Here is a 16,924-nt window from a genome sequence, read left to right as displayed (position 1 = left end):
GTGGCCCAAGACAAGTAGGTTACGGAGAGGGAAATGATCTGTGGTGTGATCGGGTTTGGTTCCTAGTTCTGCTGTCTTCTCTGGTTCCTCGTAGAACAAAATGAGTTGCAGATACTGGTTGCTCAAAGCAGAGGGCGGAAGGCAGTATCTCACTTTGCCTAAGGGACTCCTGCTGCTGCTTTGGAAGGGCTGTCTCTTTTGGAAATTGCTTATCTTTTGGTGCTAAAGAAGAGCTGGAAAAAAAATATGTATTTACTGTATGTATTTACTGTACTATGTATTATGTGTGTATTTACTGGGTAGTTTTCCTGGGCAGAAATGTAGAAGAAATAATAAAACCAGAGGAATTAAAAAATATTTATGGAATATGAGAATGGTAGGGGTAAAGTGGTTTTTATATAAGAAATTGCTAAGCAGCCAGATGGTCGAAGCCATGTAAGGTGAATGTTCCCGGAGAAGAAAGGTGATCTTGGACATATGGCTACTGATACGGGGAAGGAGCCTGTGGGTGACTCTGATTTAATGCTGTTACTGTTGTCATTGCAGTTTTTATTATCCCGTTAACATCTTCCCTAGCTGAGAATGAAGTGGGTCTCTATTCCCTCGGGAATACGGAAGTTATTCATTTTTTCCCGGAGAAAGGGAGAACGTTGCCTGGAACGCTCGCTGTAACCGCTGTGGCCTATCTTGCGCGCTTACCGCTTGGGAAGGGGGGCCGTGGTGGCGTGGCTCGGTGGCTGGGCGTCCCGGGAATCGCTCCGTAGGTAAAGGTCCGTGGGGCAGCCTGTGCCAGGCTGGGGGGCTCGCCGCGAGGGTTGTTGTGTGGACAATTCCTGCACTGTATCGCTGTGAGCCTGACGCACACAACATGCTCCAGAACAGTGCTCGCTGTGTCTCTGTGCTGGCGTGCCTCGGCACGCTCGCTGCTGAGAGCCCTTGCCCGCAAAACTGCCGGGCAGAAACGCCTAATGGCCGAGAATTTATTAAAGTTGATCTGCGCCTTGGAAAGGTGCAGGTGCTGGATGTGATCTCGGGGTCGAGGGAAGGCTTTGGGGAAGTTATCTCCCTGTCGTTAGCCGATAAAAGGAGCGCACGGAGAAAAGTAAACCATCTGCGCCTTAGGTTTTATTAAGTGCTAGAGTATAACAGTTAATTCAGGTCATTAGTTACTTGACTGAGTCAGCAAGAATCTTTCTGATAGCCTGATTAAATAACTTCTAAAGCAACTTCCTTCCATGGATGTGGAATTTGAGGTGTGGTAGTGGCAGATTCCGAAATAATGAACTGCACTGGGAAAGCCAGTGGTGTCTTTGTATCCGAGTAGTGTTTCACACGCAGAGCAGAGCTGAGCAGTGGGTTGGTAGTTATGCTCGTAATCTGGCACGCAGATGAACTGCAGCACCAGAATGAACCCTTCAGAAGACAGCAATCGCTAGCACGATCTTATCCAGTATTCATTTTCAGAGTAAGAATGAGGCAGAACCATCTCTTCTTTGTGGCTCACCCTGTAGGAAGTACCAAGAATTGCTTCCAAAATCAGTATTTAAGTCAAAGGACAACTTTTATGTACAGGTTTGTTACAGATATCTTCCTCCATAAGTTTCCACTCTTTGTTCTGAGATTAAATATTTAATTTTATAAAAGTAGCACTGCTACGTATCCCCACAGCCACACATGCAGACTTGCAGTATGTTTATAGGAGGGTCCAGTTCTATGCGTATGGGATCTGTTGGCTTGTAGATGGTCATTTAAATTTCAGGTAGAAATATAAATGGGTTTGCAGGTCACCACCTGGCATTTTGCCTTTTCCCTTTAGCTCGAGGTTGGGAGTGGGAAAGCTTCTCCCAGAACCGAGCCACTAACAGGACATGAAGCCAGTGTGCTTGTCTTTAAGGCATTTCTTCCCTCTCTCTGCTTATTTGTAATCATTGGCTAAAAGTACTGGGCGGTGAGCTGGATGGAGCGGCACCTGAGGAGCTGTTAGAGGCACTAATTTAAGTGCTCGCTTCCACGTTGAGCCTATTTGCAGTTTGGTGTATTGATCTGCATGGATGCTCTCGAGCTCTTTTGCACAGCCTTGGAAGTGAAGGTCAGGCATGGCGGAAAGTTAAAAAATGTAAAGCTTAAGAGCGTCTTTTTGTGGTGGTCAGCTTCAGGAGCAAATGACGCCTTTGCTTTTCACTTTCAGTGTGCGGTAATATGAAAGTTATTCGTGGTAATTAATAAAAGTAATTACTTTCCCATTTCTGAAGAGCCTATTCCACGAGTATCTGATTTCATCAGAAAGATGCAATCTGTTTTTCAGTAATGTTTAACATTAAATTTCTCTAGTGGGAAGTTCATATTTGTGTTTATATATTAAAAATGTGTTTATTTTAAAGTGTCTGTCTAGTGTTATGGTAATTGTCTCTAAATGACTTTTAAATTGGGAATGGGATGGGTGGTTCTTTAACTGTCTTATATCTTTAGTTTGAATTTGCTTTGTGGTATTTTTTTTGGAATTATCACATAATTCAGTTATCTTGTTTCCATATCCATAGTTTTCTTGAAGCGAGGCTTTTTAGTGGGTGTTCAGAAATGTTCAGCTTTTTTGTAGGCTGAGTGATGCACTTAACCCTTTTCCTTTCCTTTTGCCCCAGGAGCTGCTGGGGGTTGTGCTGTGACTCCCTCAGCCTCTGCTTGTCTCACCCAGCCACCTCGGCAGCCCTCCGCGTGGCTTGTTCCAGTTTGTCAGAGCTTTTCTTTTCCTGGGGGCCCCGAAACTGGGCACACTGCTCCAGATATGGCTCCGCAAGTGCCGGGGAGAGGGAGCAATCGTCTCCCTTGACTTGCTAGCGATGTTCTTTGCTGGGGCAGCCCTGAACATACTCAGCTTCCGTTGCTGCAAGAGTGAACGGCATGGGGAATAGGGAAACAATTAGGTGGGGTTTAATAAATGCATATGGCAGCTTGTTTTTTTGGTTTTTTTTTTTGTTTTTTTCCTCTCCTGAACTAAGTAAACCTTGGCTGCTATATTTCAACTTACTATTACCAGTTCAGCCATATAAAAAATCTTTAAGAAGCCTGGTTCTTGTTATTTACGTGCAAAGCACATTAGTTGCGTTAGTTACAACTGAAGCAGTTTTAATGTGTTTGGGGAAAAAAATCTGAATGTGGTGAGCTTAGAACGAGTTACCACAAGCCTTTTTGAATTATGCTTTGAATGTTTCGCATACTGCGGTCTTGAATATAAAAGGTTAATTTACAAGCCACAGATATAATTTTCCTAGATGGCATGAGATTTTTAGAAATAGCCGCCGTAAAGTTCTGTTATCCAATTCTCTATTGGTATTATGATAAGAAAAAGAATTAGCAAATGACACTGGGGAAATGAATACTCATAATGACACAAGTGCCTTTCTTTTCCCAATTCTAGGGCATATTCCCTGGTGGATTCCAGTCAAGTGTCCACTTTCCTGATTTCTATTCTCCTCATAGTCTACGGCAGTTTCAGGTAAGATTTTTCTTTTAAGCTTTTATAGAATTTTTCTTTTTTAAATAAAAATATCTCCACAAGTGAGTGAATATAGTGTATGCCTTTTGTTTCATTGTATCTTTGTCCAACTAATGGCTAATGTAAATGAAATACTTCTTGTTTTTTTGAAAGGAAATAGAAACGGAAGAAAATGTAGCTAGCTGGGTTTTCTGAAAGACATAATTGTATGCTAATCAAGTTCCAAGCATATGTAAGATAACTTTGAAGTTAGTTCTTGAAGACAGTTCTTTATAATTGTATTTTGGAGGGTATAAAAGAATTGTTGAGAGAGAGATGAACTTAATGTTTATGATAGTGGGATTTTATATGTAATATTTCAATGTTGTCTGTTTGTGCGTCTCTTTTTTAATTGCAGCCAAATCTTTTAAAACAGAGATTTCCAAGTCCCCATGCTCTTTACTGCACTTTGAATAACAGCTTAATAGAGAAGTGGGAAACACCATCGGTGTTAAATTCTGGCAGAGTGGCATATAGGATATGTTTGAATCTTCAAAAATTAAATTGGCCCTATTTTAAGGGGCTCAAGAACTTTAGGGAGAACTTTGTTGTCCCTCTAAGCTTATATTTTATATCATGTACCATTTGTTTTACTATTTTTAACGTAAAGGCACCTAAGGAGTGAAGTTCATACTGACACACACAAAAAGAATTACAGCATGAAAGTATCATTTCTTTCAAACTTGAGTAGAGCATGATTTTCTTCCTGATTTTTTGAAGAACATTGCTTCGTTTAACAAGTCTATGATAAAGGGCCATACATACATTATGAAGTCTCTGAATTGCTTTGAATATTTCTGAAACAGATTTTATCCATGGTATGTAGCAGCTGTTAGGGTAAGAGGTTTTAATTCCCCATCAGAAGGTAAGCAAATCATATAATGAAAGAGACCCTTTTTGATAAGAGCTGTCTGTTGTTGCTAGTGAGTATTAGGTAACAACACTGCCAATGTTGGAGTTAAAATGGAAGTTTTCAGGAAGACAAAATATATAGATGCTGTGAATAAAAAAGCAAGAAAATGTTGTATTTGAATAGCAATTGGTAAATTTTTTTCTTCAAGTTTTGAATCAGTCTAGCGTATAGGTGAGAGACTAATTGAAGTGAGTATTATGGAGAAACAGTTTTCAATTTTTGACTACTTGAACTTACGCAGTTGTGTTAAAAGGAACTATGGCTCCACAAGAGTCCTTAACTTTTATTAAAAATACAATTCAATTGTGAAAACATAGTGCAATATAAAACAGGAATGCTTGAACTTAAATTGCCTACCTTTCTTAGAGCTCCTCACTCTTTAAAAAAAAATTTCCCCTGTTCTTTACTATCTTATTTCTGTATACATACACTCTTTTACCATCTTGTCCCAAGATTTGCACTTAAATCACCTCATTTAACAAGAACTGTGAACTTTAGAAGAATCTTACTTATTGGATGGAATGGTGTAATGCAGTGGTGGTGGACAGAAATAAGTTGAGGAAATGCTCTGTTCTAGTCCACTTCTTTTGCATGTATCCTGACAACCCCAAGATGCAAGCTATTGCAGACCAAGGTAGGGTTCCACAGTTTTGAAATTAATTCCCTAAGATTACCTATGTTTAGCTTTTTAGGAGATGTCTGAGCTGAAACCCATGGTTATGATGGTGACTTGGGCAAATTTCCATTCCATTTGGTCAGCAAGTGAGATCAAAAGCAGATTTTTTTTACAGAAAATTGTGGAGTAGTGTTAACAAAAGGTTCTAAGATATAATTAAGTTATTTAAGGAATTCAAGTGTGGTGGTGAGTTACAAGATGATATTCATCTGGAAATTCCTAAAGTAGTAAAATAAAAACTTCTGGCAAAGTAGGTGGAATAGTGACTTTCTGGAAAGTGGAAAGTTACCGCTGAAGATACTCATTCTTAAATGAAAGCAATGATGTCTTCATCTAGATCTGAGTGCTTTGTCTCGTGATGCATTAAACAACAGAGCGATAGTCCCCTGGGGTAAATCGAGGCCAAATTATTTCTGAGAATCTCACTCTCCCAATTGTTACTCCTTTAGGAAATTAATGAGGTAGCTTATAATTGGTAGTTTTTATTTTATGTAGTAATATATTGGAACATGCATGTTTAACATGGTCTTAAAAGCAGGTCAGTAATTCTGTTTAAAATTTTCATGTTAAATAGTATTGGAGAGAAGCCAGGCTGACTCAATCATAAATTCAGTTGTTAAGACTTGTCACCATTTTGTAAACTTAATTTGGAATCTTATTCAAGTTCTTGTTTTCTTTATTACTTTTTATTGGTTGTTAGTAAGGTTACTGCCTTACTATTTACACTTGAAGTACATACCCTGATACCTTCAGTGACAAATATGGTAATAGATTGGCAGTTGCAGGGTTGTCAAAAGACACGTAATGTGTCCTTCAGGACCTTTAGAACTAGCATCGTGTTTCAGTAAAGACGAGAATGTAATATTCTAACCTTGAAATCAGACGTTGGTTATGTGGAGCTAATCTGTTGAAAGAGAAAACGTCCTTTATCGCTGCGTGGTAAGTTTATTAGCTTTGTTTAGAAAGGTGCTCTGTAATGCTTGTGGGCCACCTCAGGAAGTTAGTGGAACAACACGGGTGGAAGCCAACGAGTCATTCCATGGATGTGTGCTGAACCCCGGCTCACTCGGCAGGGTTGTGGCTCCTGCCTGAGTCAGATTTAGATGAGTTGCTGGAATGCTAGCAGATAATATGATAAAATTAGGACGTTTTCCAGTTTGGATTTGTTTTATTGCAGCCAAAACAGCCTCTGTCCTCATCACCTCCTTGGATCGAGGGGATGTTTTTGTGCCTAGTGACATACCTGGCTGATTGTCAGTTTATGCTTTTCTGTTGAATTAGATAAGATTTCTGCTGTTTTAAGAAGTATCCTTATTCTTTGCTGCATTTGTAGTCTCAGACCACACGTTCTTAAGATGTCATGGTTTAGTTGTTATGGAGCACGAGGCTTCTTTTCATCCTGCATGAATATAATAACTGTTTTTTGAAAGATCTGACATTTAGTTCTGTTCTTACTAAAAAGCAGTTCCTGAACAATATCCTATGCATATGATGGCAATTAAAACCTCAGGAGGAAGAAAACATCCTGGGACATGAGTCTGTCTTTCATCTTTTACAGCAATGTGGACGAGCAGGCTTATCTTGGAAGGGGTTGTGAGTCAATTCACATGTAGAAAATCTGGAAGGAATAAAGCTGAACAGCTAAGAATTCAGATCCCTTTCAACACCTCCTTGCAAACTAACACGTTGTGCATATGGATTTTTGTAGTATCTGAAAGGAACCACTAGAAACCATTGCAAAAACAACTAACCTTTAACATTTTCATGTGTACTTTAAAAAAATGTGCATCTTCATGTAGTAGCAGTGTAATTAACTATTGCAGTAAGTCATCTGTTAAGAATGAGAGGTATGGGTATGTAACTTATATGAGGAGATACTTTACTTAGAGACATGTTTTACTGGATGTGCATTTGTATACAAGTTCTAGATCAGATCGTGTAAGTGGTACAATTATTTTTGTAGTCTTAGTTGTTGAAAGAATAGGACCTTGAGAAAAAAACTAAAATCTTTATTAACATAGTGCTCCAAAATATGATATAAATGAAAAAATGCCTTCCTGCTTTTAACTTGTCTGACATATAGCCTGGATCATTGGAATTGATAGCACATGATTTGTTCAAGCTAGTAGAATTTTAGATTGTTCTTGCTTGCAAAGTCTTAATGCGTATTTGAATTTACCTCAGTAATATGGTATACCACTAATTTTAAAACTTTTTATAAATAAGATAAAAGTTGCACCTGTTAGACTACTAAAAACACTTCTTTTTAGTATCTGCATTCTGTTGCTTTTCATTTTAGTAAGTTAAATTCTTGTATTTTTCTCATTTCATATTTGCACCAAAGACAGGTCTATATACAGATTGCTAACATGATTTTTAAGCACAAAAGTAAAGCTGTGGCTAGTTTTAGGATCCATAATTCTAGCTAGCTGTTCAGAAGTGATCCTTGTACTGCTTATTAGCAATTTGAGATAATTTGTGCCTGAAAGAAAAGGTATCAAATTGAAGGATTCGGTGTCTGGAATCATAATAGATAGCTTTCAGAGTTGTCTGCTTTTGGACCAGAATAACAATTTCAATGGAAGGATTTAACCAGCATACAGTGTTGCAGCGTGGGCTTTTAATCTGCAAAGATCCTTTTAGTTTTGACCTCATAGCTGGAAGCTAAATTTGAGAAGTAGCTTCAGCTTCTGAAATGCTGCTGTGTCCCCCTCCCCCCTGGGACCCCATTAAGGGCACCATGGGCATATTTTAGAAAATGATGTTGTTGTTGCCTTGCACAGAGAATGTGAGGGAATGCTGACATGTGCAATACATATTGCCTCTCCCAGCAGAGGTCAATAAAATCAGATTTTATTCTCTGATATCTCTGCAAGTTCCCCTGTCTTTCACCTTTCAAATGACAATACCCATTATATAGACATGCATGTTGGTTTATTCTTATCTTCTGTTTTGAATAACTTAAGTTTAAAGGAAGATCAAGACCTCTATCTTTTCAAAATTGCTGGGGGGACATGACCTTCTGACAGATAATGTATTAAAAATCGTTAATAATTGGCAGAAGTAGAATCTTTTTTGTAATCCTCCAGTTATCTGTAAAACACTTAGAAAAGGTATAGATTTGTCCTGGAATAAGGGAAGAACCCTGCTTGAACTTGAGGAATTAGAGGGTTTTAGTTGGTGAATGGCCAAGAGAAGAACGGAGCTGTCGTAAGACAAGAAGCAAACAGCATCTGGCTCTTCAGTTAACCTTCACGTTGTAGGAAGTGGATTTGGTTTCTGATTCCTGGTCAGCGAATAGAGTTATTGTGGTATTGCTGGCAAACTGCTTCAACAGCAGTACAGTAATGGGATCAGAAAGATTTGGGAGGGTGAGTAATGAGGGCAAAATCCATGTGCTTGTTGCATCGCATCTAATGCAAGAGATGGAATGAATTATAGCCTTGGTCCATAGCCTTGGTCCAGTGTCAGTCACAGTAGCAGCATTGGCCAAAAAAAAAAAAAAAAAAAAAAGATTCAACACCCCCCCCCCCCCGGTTGGTTAGAAGACTAGATCCAGGGTAAAGTCCCCATCCAGAGTGAAGTGCACAGCTTGTAAAGTTGAGACCTGCTTCTCTTGCTGTGGATCAGAGTGTTTCCTTCCTATGGCTGTGCCAAGTCGGGAATTTTAGCCTCAAGCCCTTCTGCGCTGCTCTCCTGTACGCTTTCGGACCATCTCTCAGGCCTTGAACTTGATATACTTTATTGTAGCCTGTCAAAAGGGCAAGTGTAATCTTTTGAGCAGTTGCAAGCTGTGAATTGGAGTATGCAAATGTACTGTTTAGTCCTGGCTTTTTAAATGGGTGAGCTTAGCCTGGAAGAGTTTTATTTCCTATGGGTCCTTGCTAGACAGTTGCCTACTCTTGCACAAGTGCTCGTTGCTGTTTTCTCCAGTCCTCTCTGTGATTTCAAATGGTGGGGTTATTCTGCAGGCGGGTAACAGCTAGATCTTTTCTTATCCTATCACATACCCAAACATGATCCCTCCTCATATGTAAAGCCTGATTTAACATGCAACGTACCAGTTCAAGTATCTGGTTTGAAGCCAAATTGTTATATAGATGCTTCTCAAATAGAATGAAGCCCAGCTTTGTTCTGCAGGTATTTACAGAAGAAATTGCACTGGTTTTAAATATAAATAAATTAGATAAATATATAATACATATTATTACTAGTACAACATTTCATGTATATAAGGTGGCTTGCTCCCTGCTTCAGAATCAGTGATGAGGGCCCTCACATATCTTTGCTGTGTTTGCTTGATAGTGTAGGATTAAAGTACAAGCTTTATCTCCTGTCTGCAGATGAAAACTGATCTTCTCATGCTGCAAACTCTCCGACCTTCCCACATTAAGTGCGCAATGCTTTGGAGGCCTCAAGGCAGTGGATTAATTTGTGGTACCAAAGAACAATGCACATCGGTTGAATTTTTCTATTTTTTTTTTTTCTCCTACTCTGCCTTGCTTATTCAGATATTTCGGTTGTAAGTTCTGTGGGATAAGTCCTTTTCTTGGTTGGTTCTTAAACAGTGCTGCACAACCATGATGAGTCCACGTTTGCTGATCTTCATTCGTTAGCAGGGTTTTGTGCTTGCTATATTTGAGCTGAAAATGAAATTTCAAAGGAGGTGTAAGAACTTTAGATTTAGCTATATGGAAATGGTTCCAAATATTCAAATAAAATGTGTGACTAATTCTGGTAATAGAGTGTGAAGTAATAAAAATAGCTTATTTATTTCTAGCTGAAAGAAACTTCAACCAAGTTTCTGAGTTTATCTTACCATAATATTTTTTTTGGCTGGTAATATTATGCATATATTTTTAACTTTCTGTATATATATGTTTGTAGGTATGCTTGCATGCATGTTCCTTTCCCTACATAAGTTCTATAATTTTCTGTTATTTTTGTGAGTTTTGTAATAGCTCTTTTTAGTGGAGAAAATGTTGTCTTTGCTAGAATACGAACTTTTTCCTATGTGATGTGTTTAATATAGATCTAATTTTGAGGAAGTTTTTTCAGCTTCCTACATAAGGCAGCTTCTAATCTTCATTTAAAGCTTCTTCGGTCTGCATACAAATGTTAGTCCTTGTTTTTTCCTGATGTGTTTAGACCTCACACTCAAATATGTTTGTCTTAGGCAGATCTGATAGGGGCTTGGGAAAGGGCAAGGAGACTCTGCCTGGCCAATAAGTAAAATATTCTGAGAAATACTAGTGGCTTATATTGACATATGGGAATTTGGCGTCATTCAGAGCTAATGAGCTGTATACTCATATGGGCACATATATCTCCTGTATACTGTTTTGTAAAGTACCACTGGGAGACTTCATGTTACTCTACTAAGCAACATTGAGACTAGGTGACATAAGAAAGAAATTTCTCCTAATTTTTGTGTTAGATTTAAATTTGCTGTGTAGTTTGAATAAGCATAGGAGGCAACTAGTGTTTTCTGTCTCTAGATGCTGGGTAACTAAAGTATGTGTGTAAATAGAAAAAATAGTTGAAACAATGTTCTCGTGGTTGGCTTTATGCCTTGACGTTTACAGAAATCAGGATACGTATTTCCCAGTGAAACTTTTAGAGAAAGGATGTGCTCGGAGTTCCTGAGCGTCTGCAGCCCAATAGTGGCAGAGTCGAACGGAGATCTGGGCTGACCTTTTCCCTGGGCTGAGCAGAGACTGTCCGCCCGTGGGCACACCCAACGGGTGCACCTCAAATAGCCGCTGAAGGCGAGATGCTCTTATCAGAGCCGCCTGATGTAAGTGAACTTCCCTCACCTAGGGGGTGAAAACATTTTTACATGTACTTTCTGCAGTCCAAGAGTTCTCAGTGTAGCCCATTTTACAGTACAGTCTTTAACTTTCTTGAAGGATGTTTTGGTGATCACCTCTCAATCTTTTTTTTACTTTCATAATAATTTGCAGCAGAGGGAAGGGCCAAATTATAAAATGATTGCAGATTATTCAGGATTTAGCTTGGATCAGCAGCTGCATTGCTAAGTGAAAGTAATCTCCTAGTTCATGCTTAATATTGAGGTAGGGATGTTTATAGGTAACGTGATAATTGCTGACGCTATTGCAGTGAGAGAACTAGGGCTAAAGTTGTTTATGAGCAGTGGAACGAATAGCTTCTTTTCAGTTTTCTTTGCTGACAGCAATGCCCCTAAATTACGAGGAGTTCCTTGATCCCGTCGTTAGACCGATGGTACGAAGTTCTTGCTGAATTGCACTGATTCAAAGGAGAATGAAACGCAGCTATGAGAGAAGAATTACCTTGTTTGGCTGACTCTTGGATCAAGTCCTGGAGGGCTGGCAGCCTGCTCTTGGATTTTGATCGTTTGAGAAGAGAATTATGAGACTACAGTGGATTTATGGGGAAAAGGGAAACGGGATCGAAGGATAAAGGCACCCCAAACAAGACGTAGAGCAGGGAGTGCTTTAGAAACACGAGCTATCAGCTGGGAAGACCTGATTCATTTGCTGGAATTCTGGTGTTTGGTATTGCCTGTTTGTATTTTTGATAACTTCTTAGCTCATGATTCATAATCGGTATAGAAGCACTGTATGTCTAAGGTTGAAGATTCCTCGTATTTTGCTGGGGCCCAAAAGCCGCTTTAATTCCATCCTGCTGTTTGGGAGTACCTGCGTAACAGGAGCAGAGGAAACAACATATTTCTAAAACTGGAATATGCTCCCCTTCCCTCCGTTCCGTGTGTGTTTGCTTGTTTTCATGCTGTCAAACTGCTCAACCTCTCTTTCTTTAAGCTACCGCACCTATCTAGCTGCTGCAGTCCTGTACGTGCTCCGTTTCAGGTTGTATAACTCTGCAGCTCAAAATCGCTCAGCTGTACATTGCCATAGGTAACCTCTATGCTCGCATGAAATAACTGACACTTAGAGAATTGTATAAAAGACTGTGGTGTATTTTTTACCTATGTGACAAATTAATAGCACTTGCTCACTTTACATAGTAAGATTACTAGCAGCTCAACTTGAAGAATTTAATGCCTGTTGACCTGGAATTTTTATCAAAATACTTGGTATTTGCTGCTGCTGCAGACCTAAGATAAACGTTGTGCAGTGCTCCTGGTGGCTCTCAGTAGCTTCTTTGAATAAATAAATTTACAGCTGAGTCATGGATAACATGCATGTAAGAGAATGAGAAACGATCATGGTAAACCTGATTGCTAGTATTTTTTTTTTTTTATAGTACCTAGAATTTAATGATAGTGCAATTTCCTTTAAGATCTGTCTTGGACAGCAATTATTTCTATTTCAAGAAGTTAAGCCAAACTTTGTTAGAATGTAATTCAGAAGTTGCATCAAAGGACAGGACTGTGGCAAAAGTGGTAGAATACTGTATTTTTTGGTTTTTTTTTTTTTTTAAGTGTATTTATCAAAATGACAAAGATGAATCAATTAGAATTGAGCTGGGTACATAGGGGAAGGTTGTCAGCTCCTGTGGATGAAATTAGTATCAACTTGTACTAATTGTTCCAGGTTTCCTCTAGTCGTCTGTTCTATGTGTATCTCACATGTCTATCTGGCTACTTTCTAGGCTTTGCTGAAACTCTTTCAATTAAGCAAGACCACATGTTCAGCAGAGAGTTGTAAGCTAATATTGGTCATCATTCATAACAAGAGTTTGAGGGAGGAAATAAATATTGTTTTAAAAATGTAACTGAAATCCAATGGTTAAAATTGAATGAAAAGGATCAAAATGAGAACTTGGGAAGAGTTCAAATACATCAGAGTTGAAACTTTCATTGCATTTCCATCATATTCTGCACTTCAAAGTAATTCAGATAAAAAGTATCTCTGTTGCAATTTGTTGTTGCTAACACTTACCAGTTCAGGCAATACCCTGGCTAGTCTCACTGTAAGAACATGTGTGATTTGGTCTCATCAAGACCTGTAGAGTTTTTTTTTTTTCTTTTTTAATTTCCAGCATGGCTTCAGTAGCGTGGAATAATTTTCTGTAAGTGTGTGTAAGGATTAAGGTATAATCCTCTAACATCTGTTTTTTAAAGGGGTTTGTAGATGTGATTTTTGTAGTTTACCACATATGGGGATATATTGGGATACTGGGATCACTGTTTGTGTAGTGTTTTGTGCATGTGAGTTTATCCTTTTAACTACTGTGGCACCTTTGCTGTGAACAGTGCGCTCCCCACACTCATTTTACTTGTCCTTTTACATTCTGGTAGGTAAGTATTGGACCATCTTGTACATGTTGTTGGGGTACCAGAGATGATGCAATTTAAGTTATAGAAGTGAGTGTCTAGCAGAACCAGGAGCAAGAACTCTTGCACTACATCTGTCTTCTTTCTTGACCAAAAGACAGTATTATCTTCTGTGAGATGAAAGATAACATTAATCTTATCAAAGGGGAATTAACTGGAGACATACTTTGGTTTCCAGAGGCCTATAGAAACTAAGAATGGTGTTCCGAGTATTTGTATGTATGGTGTTTGCTCTCATAACCAGCATTAAAGTGCTTTCTCAGGAAGAGGGTGCGGTAGTAGGGTGGTAATGAGACCATAGCTGATAAACCTATGCAGGGGTTTGAAACTTGCCTATTAAGTTTGCTTTATTTCCTGCAGGTCTCTTAACATGGACTTTGAGAATCAAGACAAAGAGAAAGACAATAGCAGCGCAGCTGGGTCTTTTAATGGCAACAGCACCAATAACAGTAAGGGTTAGCTTTACTCCTTATCTTTCTTTCATCACTTGAATGTGTGGCATCTTCTTTTACTCCATCTGGCAGCGTATTTCAGCCACATGCTTTGTAGATCCAACTGATACAATATTCTGTCTAGGCACTTAAATATTTTGCTGTGCATTACTACTGCTATCTAGTTCATGCCCATGGAAGCGGAGTTTAATACATCAACGTTTCCATAAGGTGTAGAAATTGCATACCGCACAATTTGTCAGGTGTTACTGGAAGTGGAGACGGCTTTACTTTTTTAATGAAATTCTGAGAAGGGAATGTAACTTCTTTTGTCTGGTGTTCATCACCGGGACATATTAGCCTGTGCATTAACAAAGAGAGATTTGACCTCGTGGTGGGCTGACAAGAGTCTGTAAGGATGATTCAGCTTTATCAGTAGCGAAATTGAAGTATAGATTTCACATGGCTTTGGGCAGCTCATTTATAGGTGGACAACAAAGTATGGGCCTACACACAATCTATTCAGAGCGTGGATTAACTTGTCAGCTACTATGTGGTGATTATCCCCTCTGTTACGGTATAAATAGATTCCAGGCAGCTTGGCCCTTTGAGATACGCTGTTTCGCAGGTGAAACTATGAGCGTGAGCAGTTAAAGTGGAATGTGCTGTACACAATGTGCCATAAATTTACACCGTAGTTTACCTTGTGGTAATTTATATGGTCATATTTTGAGAATAGACTCCAGAATGAATTACTTCAGCAAATTTAGAGAACAAGAATAAAGCAGGACTTGTGAGTGGTCCTGTGCACAAAATCCTGAATGCTGAGGTTGCTTTGTTTAAAATAAGTATAGCTTAAAAATTATTAAATAAATAACATTCAACTACACCAAACTGCACAGCTACAGTAAAGAGGTTGCTGTGTTTGGTGATTCATTAATGAACAGTTGCGGCTTTTGGCATCTGGGAAGTAAGAGAAGACAGTCTGGGACTGGGAAATAAGCACATTAAGGGGATTAGCTGTCAAAATGATCAAAAGTGAAATGAAAAACTTTGACATTTAACACTGCAGGCACTTATTCCCGTATGCCAAGGTGGTTTGTAGTATGTCATTTCTTTCCTTTTTTTCCCCTCTCTTTTTTTCTTGGGAAATTGAAGGGCATGTGAGTAAATTCTCTTTCCCAAAGCAGGAGGAGCTAGATCTAAGCCACAGATTAGAATATAAAAATTTCTGTGTCTTAGCACTGTCATGACTGGACTGTCTATATTGTACTTTCCTGTTTTGTGCCAGACAAAAAAGCATAGAAAACCCAAGTGACTGGGTTCTTCTGCTTTATATTTTTAATTTTTATTATGATGCTTATGTTTGCAGATAATAGATCTTTTCTCTGAAATAATAAATGACTATACAGTGTAAGTGACACGGCTTCTGTGCCCCTTGTTTAACTCGCTTGTTTATAAAAGAAACTGGAATACTTACAACTGAAATCAGGTAGTAGTGAGTATATTTCATGCTCGTTTGAGGGTTTTTGACATACTCAGATACACTGATAACTGAGTTCTATAAGTAACCCTTTATTTTGACAACTTCCCACTCACCCACAGAAGAATTTTACTTATGCACACACACACACAGAGTGTATATATATATACTTGTGTGTGTACGTATATATATTTTTTTTTCTGTTTGATAACCTAAAAGCTCAGCCTTAAAATCCTGTGACTTACCAAGTCCTGCTTTATACAGTGATGCCTAATTATTTTGGGATATTGTGGAGGTGTTAGGCTGGTTTTAGGTCCCATCTAGTTCAGAGCTTTACATTAATTTGCATTAGAAACATTTTTGGTACCTCTTATAAAGTGACTATTTCAGATGTTGCTTGTAGTTTTAATGCTGTACAAGTGTCTCTTGTAATTTTTTTTTTTTTTTAGTCACTACTTAGGGCTTATTTTTTCACCCATGATCAAATGTGAATACAGAGTCTGGTTAAGTATTAGTATGAATTTGGGGGGATAGGTGGGCTTTTCAAAGCCTGATCTTCTCATTGTGTAAGTAGTAATAAAACTCTGGTAAGATATAGTAAAAATTGTGCTGTCCCATTATTAAAATCCCTCGTAGGCACATTGCAAGGCTGAGGTAAGGAAAATAATCAGAATAAAGTCCTTCAGTATCTCTGCTCTGTTTGAAACTACTTCCAACTATAAGATGTAAGCCTGACTTTTGTGTCGGTTTTTAGCATGAAAGACCATTATAGTTCATGCTGATCTGAGTTCACAGTTTCATAAACATGTAAATGTCGTGGGTGTTTTTTGAAAGCTGCCCTTTATTGTTAGACTTGACGTTATCTGGCGATTGCCATCAGTGCTGTGACTGAAGCGCGCGGCGACCTTCACCCAGGTGAGCCTGGCGGCTGGGGCGCCCTTTGCGGGCGAGCCGAGCCTCCAGCTGCCTGCAGCGCTGCTTTGGTCGAGCTCAAAACCGCGTGCGGAGGGAGGCTGAACCGAACTTCAGCCTGCTCCGTTCAGCAGGTCCGTGTTGCTCAGCGCAAAATGTGGAAAGTGTGTAATGTGCTATTTGATACCTAGATAATTTTAAATCTTTAACTTGTTATTCACAGGCAGCAACGGTAAGAAAACATGCTTACCGTTTTCTTCCATCTTTCAGTCCTTGGATCGTGCAAAGCAGGCTGAGCCTGTCGCTGTACGTTACCCAGCCGCTGTGAAAGCGCAATTCGGCCTTCGTCCTGTTGCGCTGATGGCCGTAGCTGGCAATGATAGCGCACAAGGAGCCCAGAATCGACCTCTGTTGCACCAGCGTTGAAATGAAGTTTACTGTTAGAGCCCTAAACTGTGTGGACGGGGATAATCTTTCAGCGTGTGTATGGTGAGAGTGAGCCCAAGTTCAATGTCTCAATCTTTCTCCTGCAGGTATTCAGACCATCGATTCCACCCAGGCGTTGTTCCTGCCCATCGGGGCATCTGTGTCTCTCCTAGTTATGTTCTTCTTCTTTGATTCAGTTCAAGTTGTCTTTACAATATGCACAGCAGGTGACTAAGTTTTCTTCTCTTTGTAACAATTGGAATAGAAAAG

At 39.2% G+C, this 16,924-nt stretch overlaps 1 protein-coding gene across 6 annotated transcripts in view; it reads left to right on the top strand.

Moving 5' to 3' along the window:
* The window catches only part of SPPL3 (signal peptide peptidase like 3), a 60,668-nt gene that overhangs the window by 28,163 nt on the left and 15,581 nt on the right, over positions 1-16,924 (top strand). For 2 of the 6 annotated variants that reach the window (XM_067306979.1, XM_067306978.1), the window contains exons 2-4: positions 3,416-3,493; positions 13,763-13,851; positions 16,762-16,881. In XM_067306979.1, coding sequence (XP_067163080.1) covers positions 3,416-3,493; positions 13,763-13,851; positions 16,762-16,881 — 287 coding nt within the window. Of the gene's footprint in view, positions 1-1,527; positions 1,573-3,415; positions 3,494-9,478; positions 9,644-11,144; positions 11,658-13,093; positions 13,138-13,762; positions 13,852-16,761; positions 16,882-16,924 lie in introns of those variants that run through there. The other 4 variants (XM_013944876.2, XM_067306977.1, XM_067306981.1 and 1 more) reach the window with 4 other exon arrangements.

Source organism: Apteryx mantelli, chromosome 17 (assembly GCF_036417845.1).
Source record: "Apteryx mantelli isolate bAptMan1 chromosome 17, bAptMan1.hap1, whole genome shotgun sequence".
In the NCBI taxonomy this organism is placed as follows: Eukaryota; Metazoa; Chordata; class Aves; order Apterygiformes; family Apterygidae; genus Apteryx; species Apteryx mantelli.
This window is presented reverse-complemented; position numbering and strand designations above follow the sequence as displayed.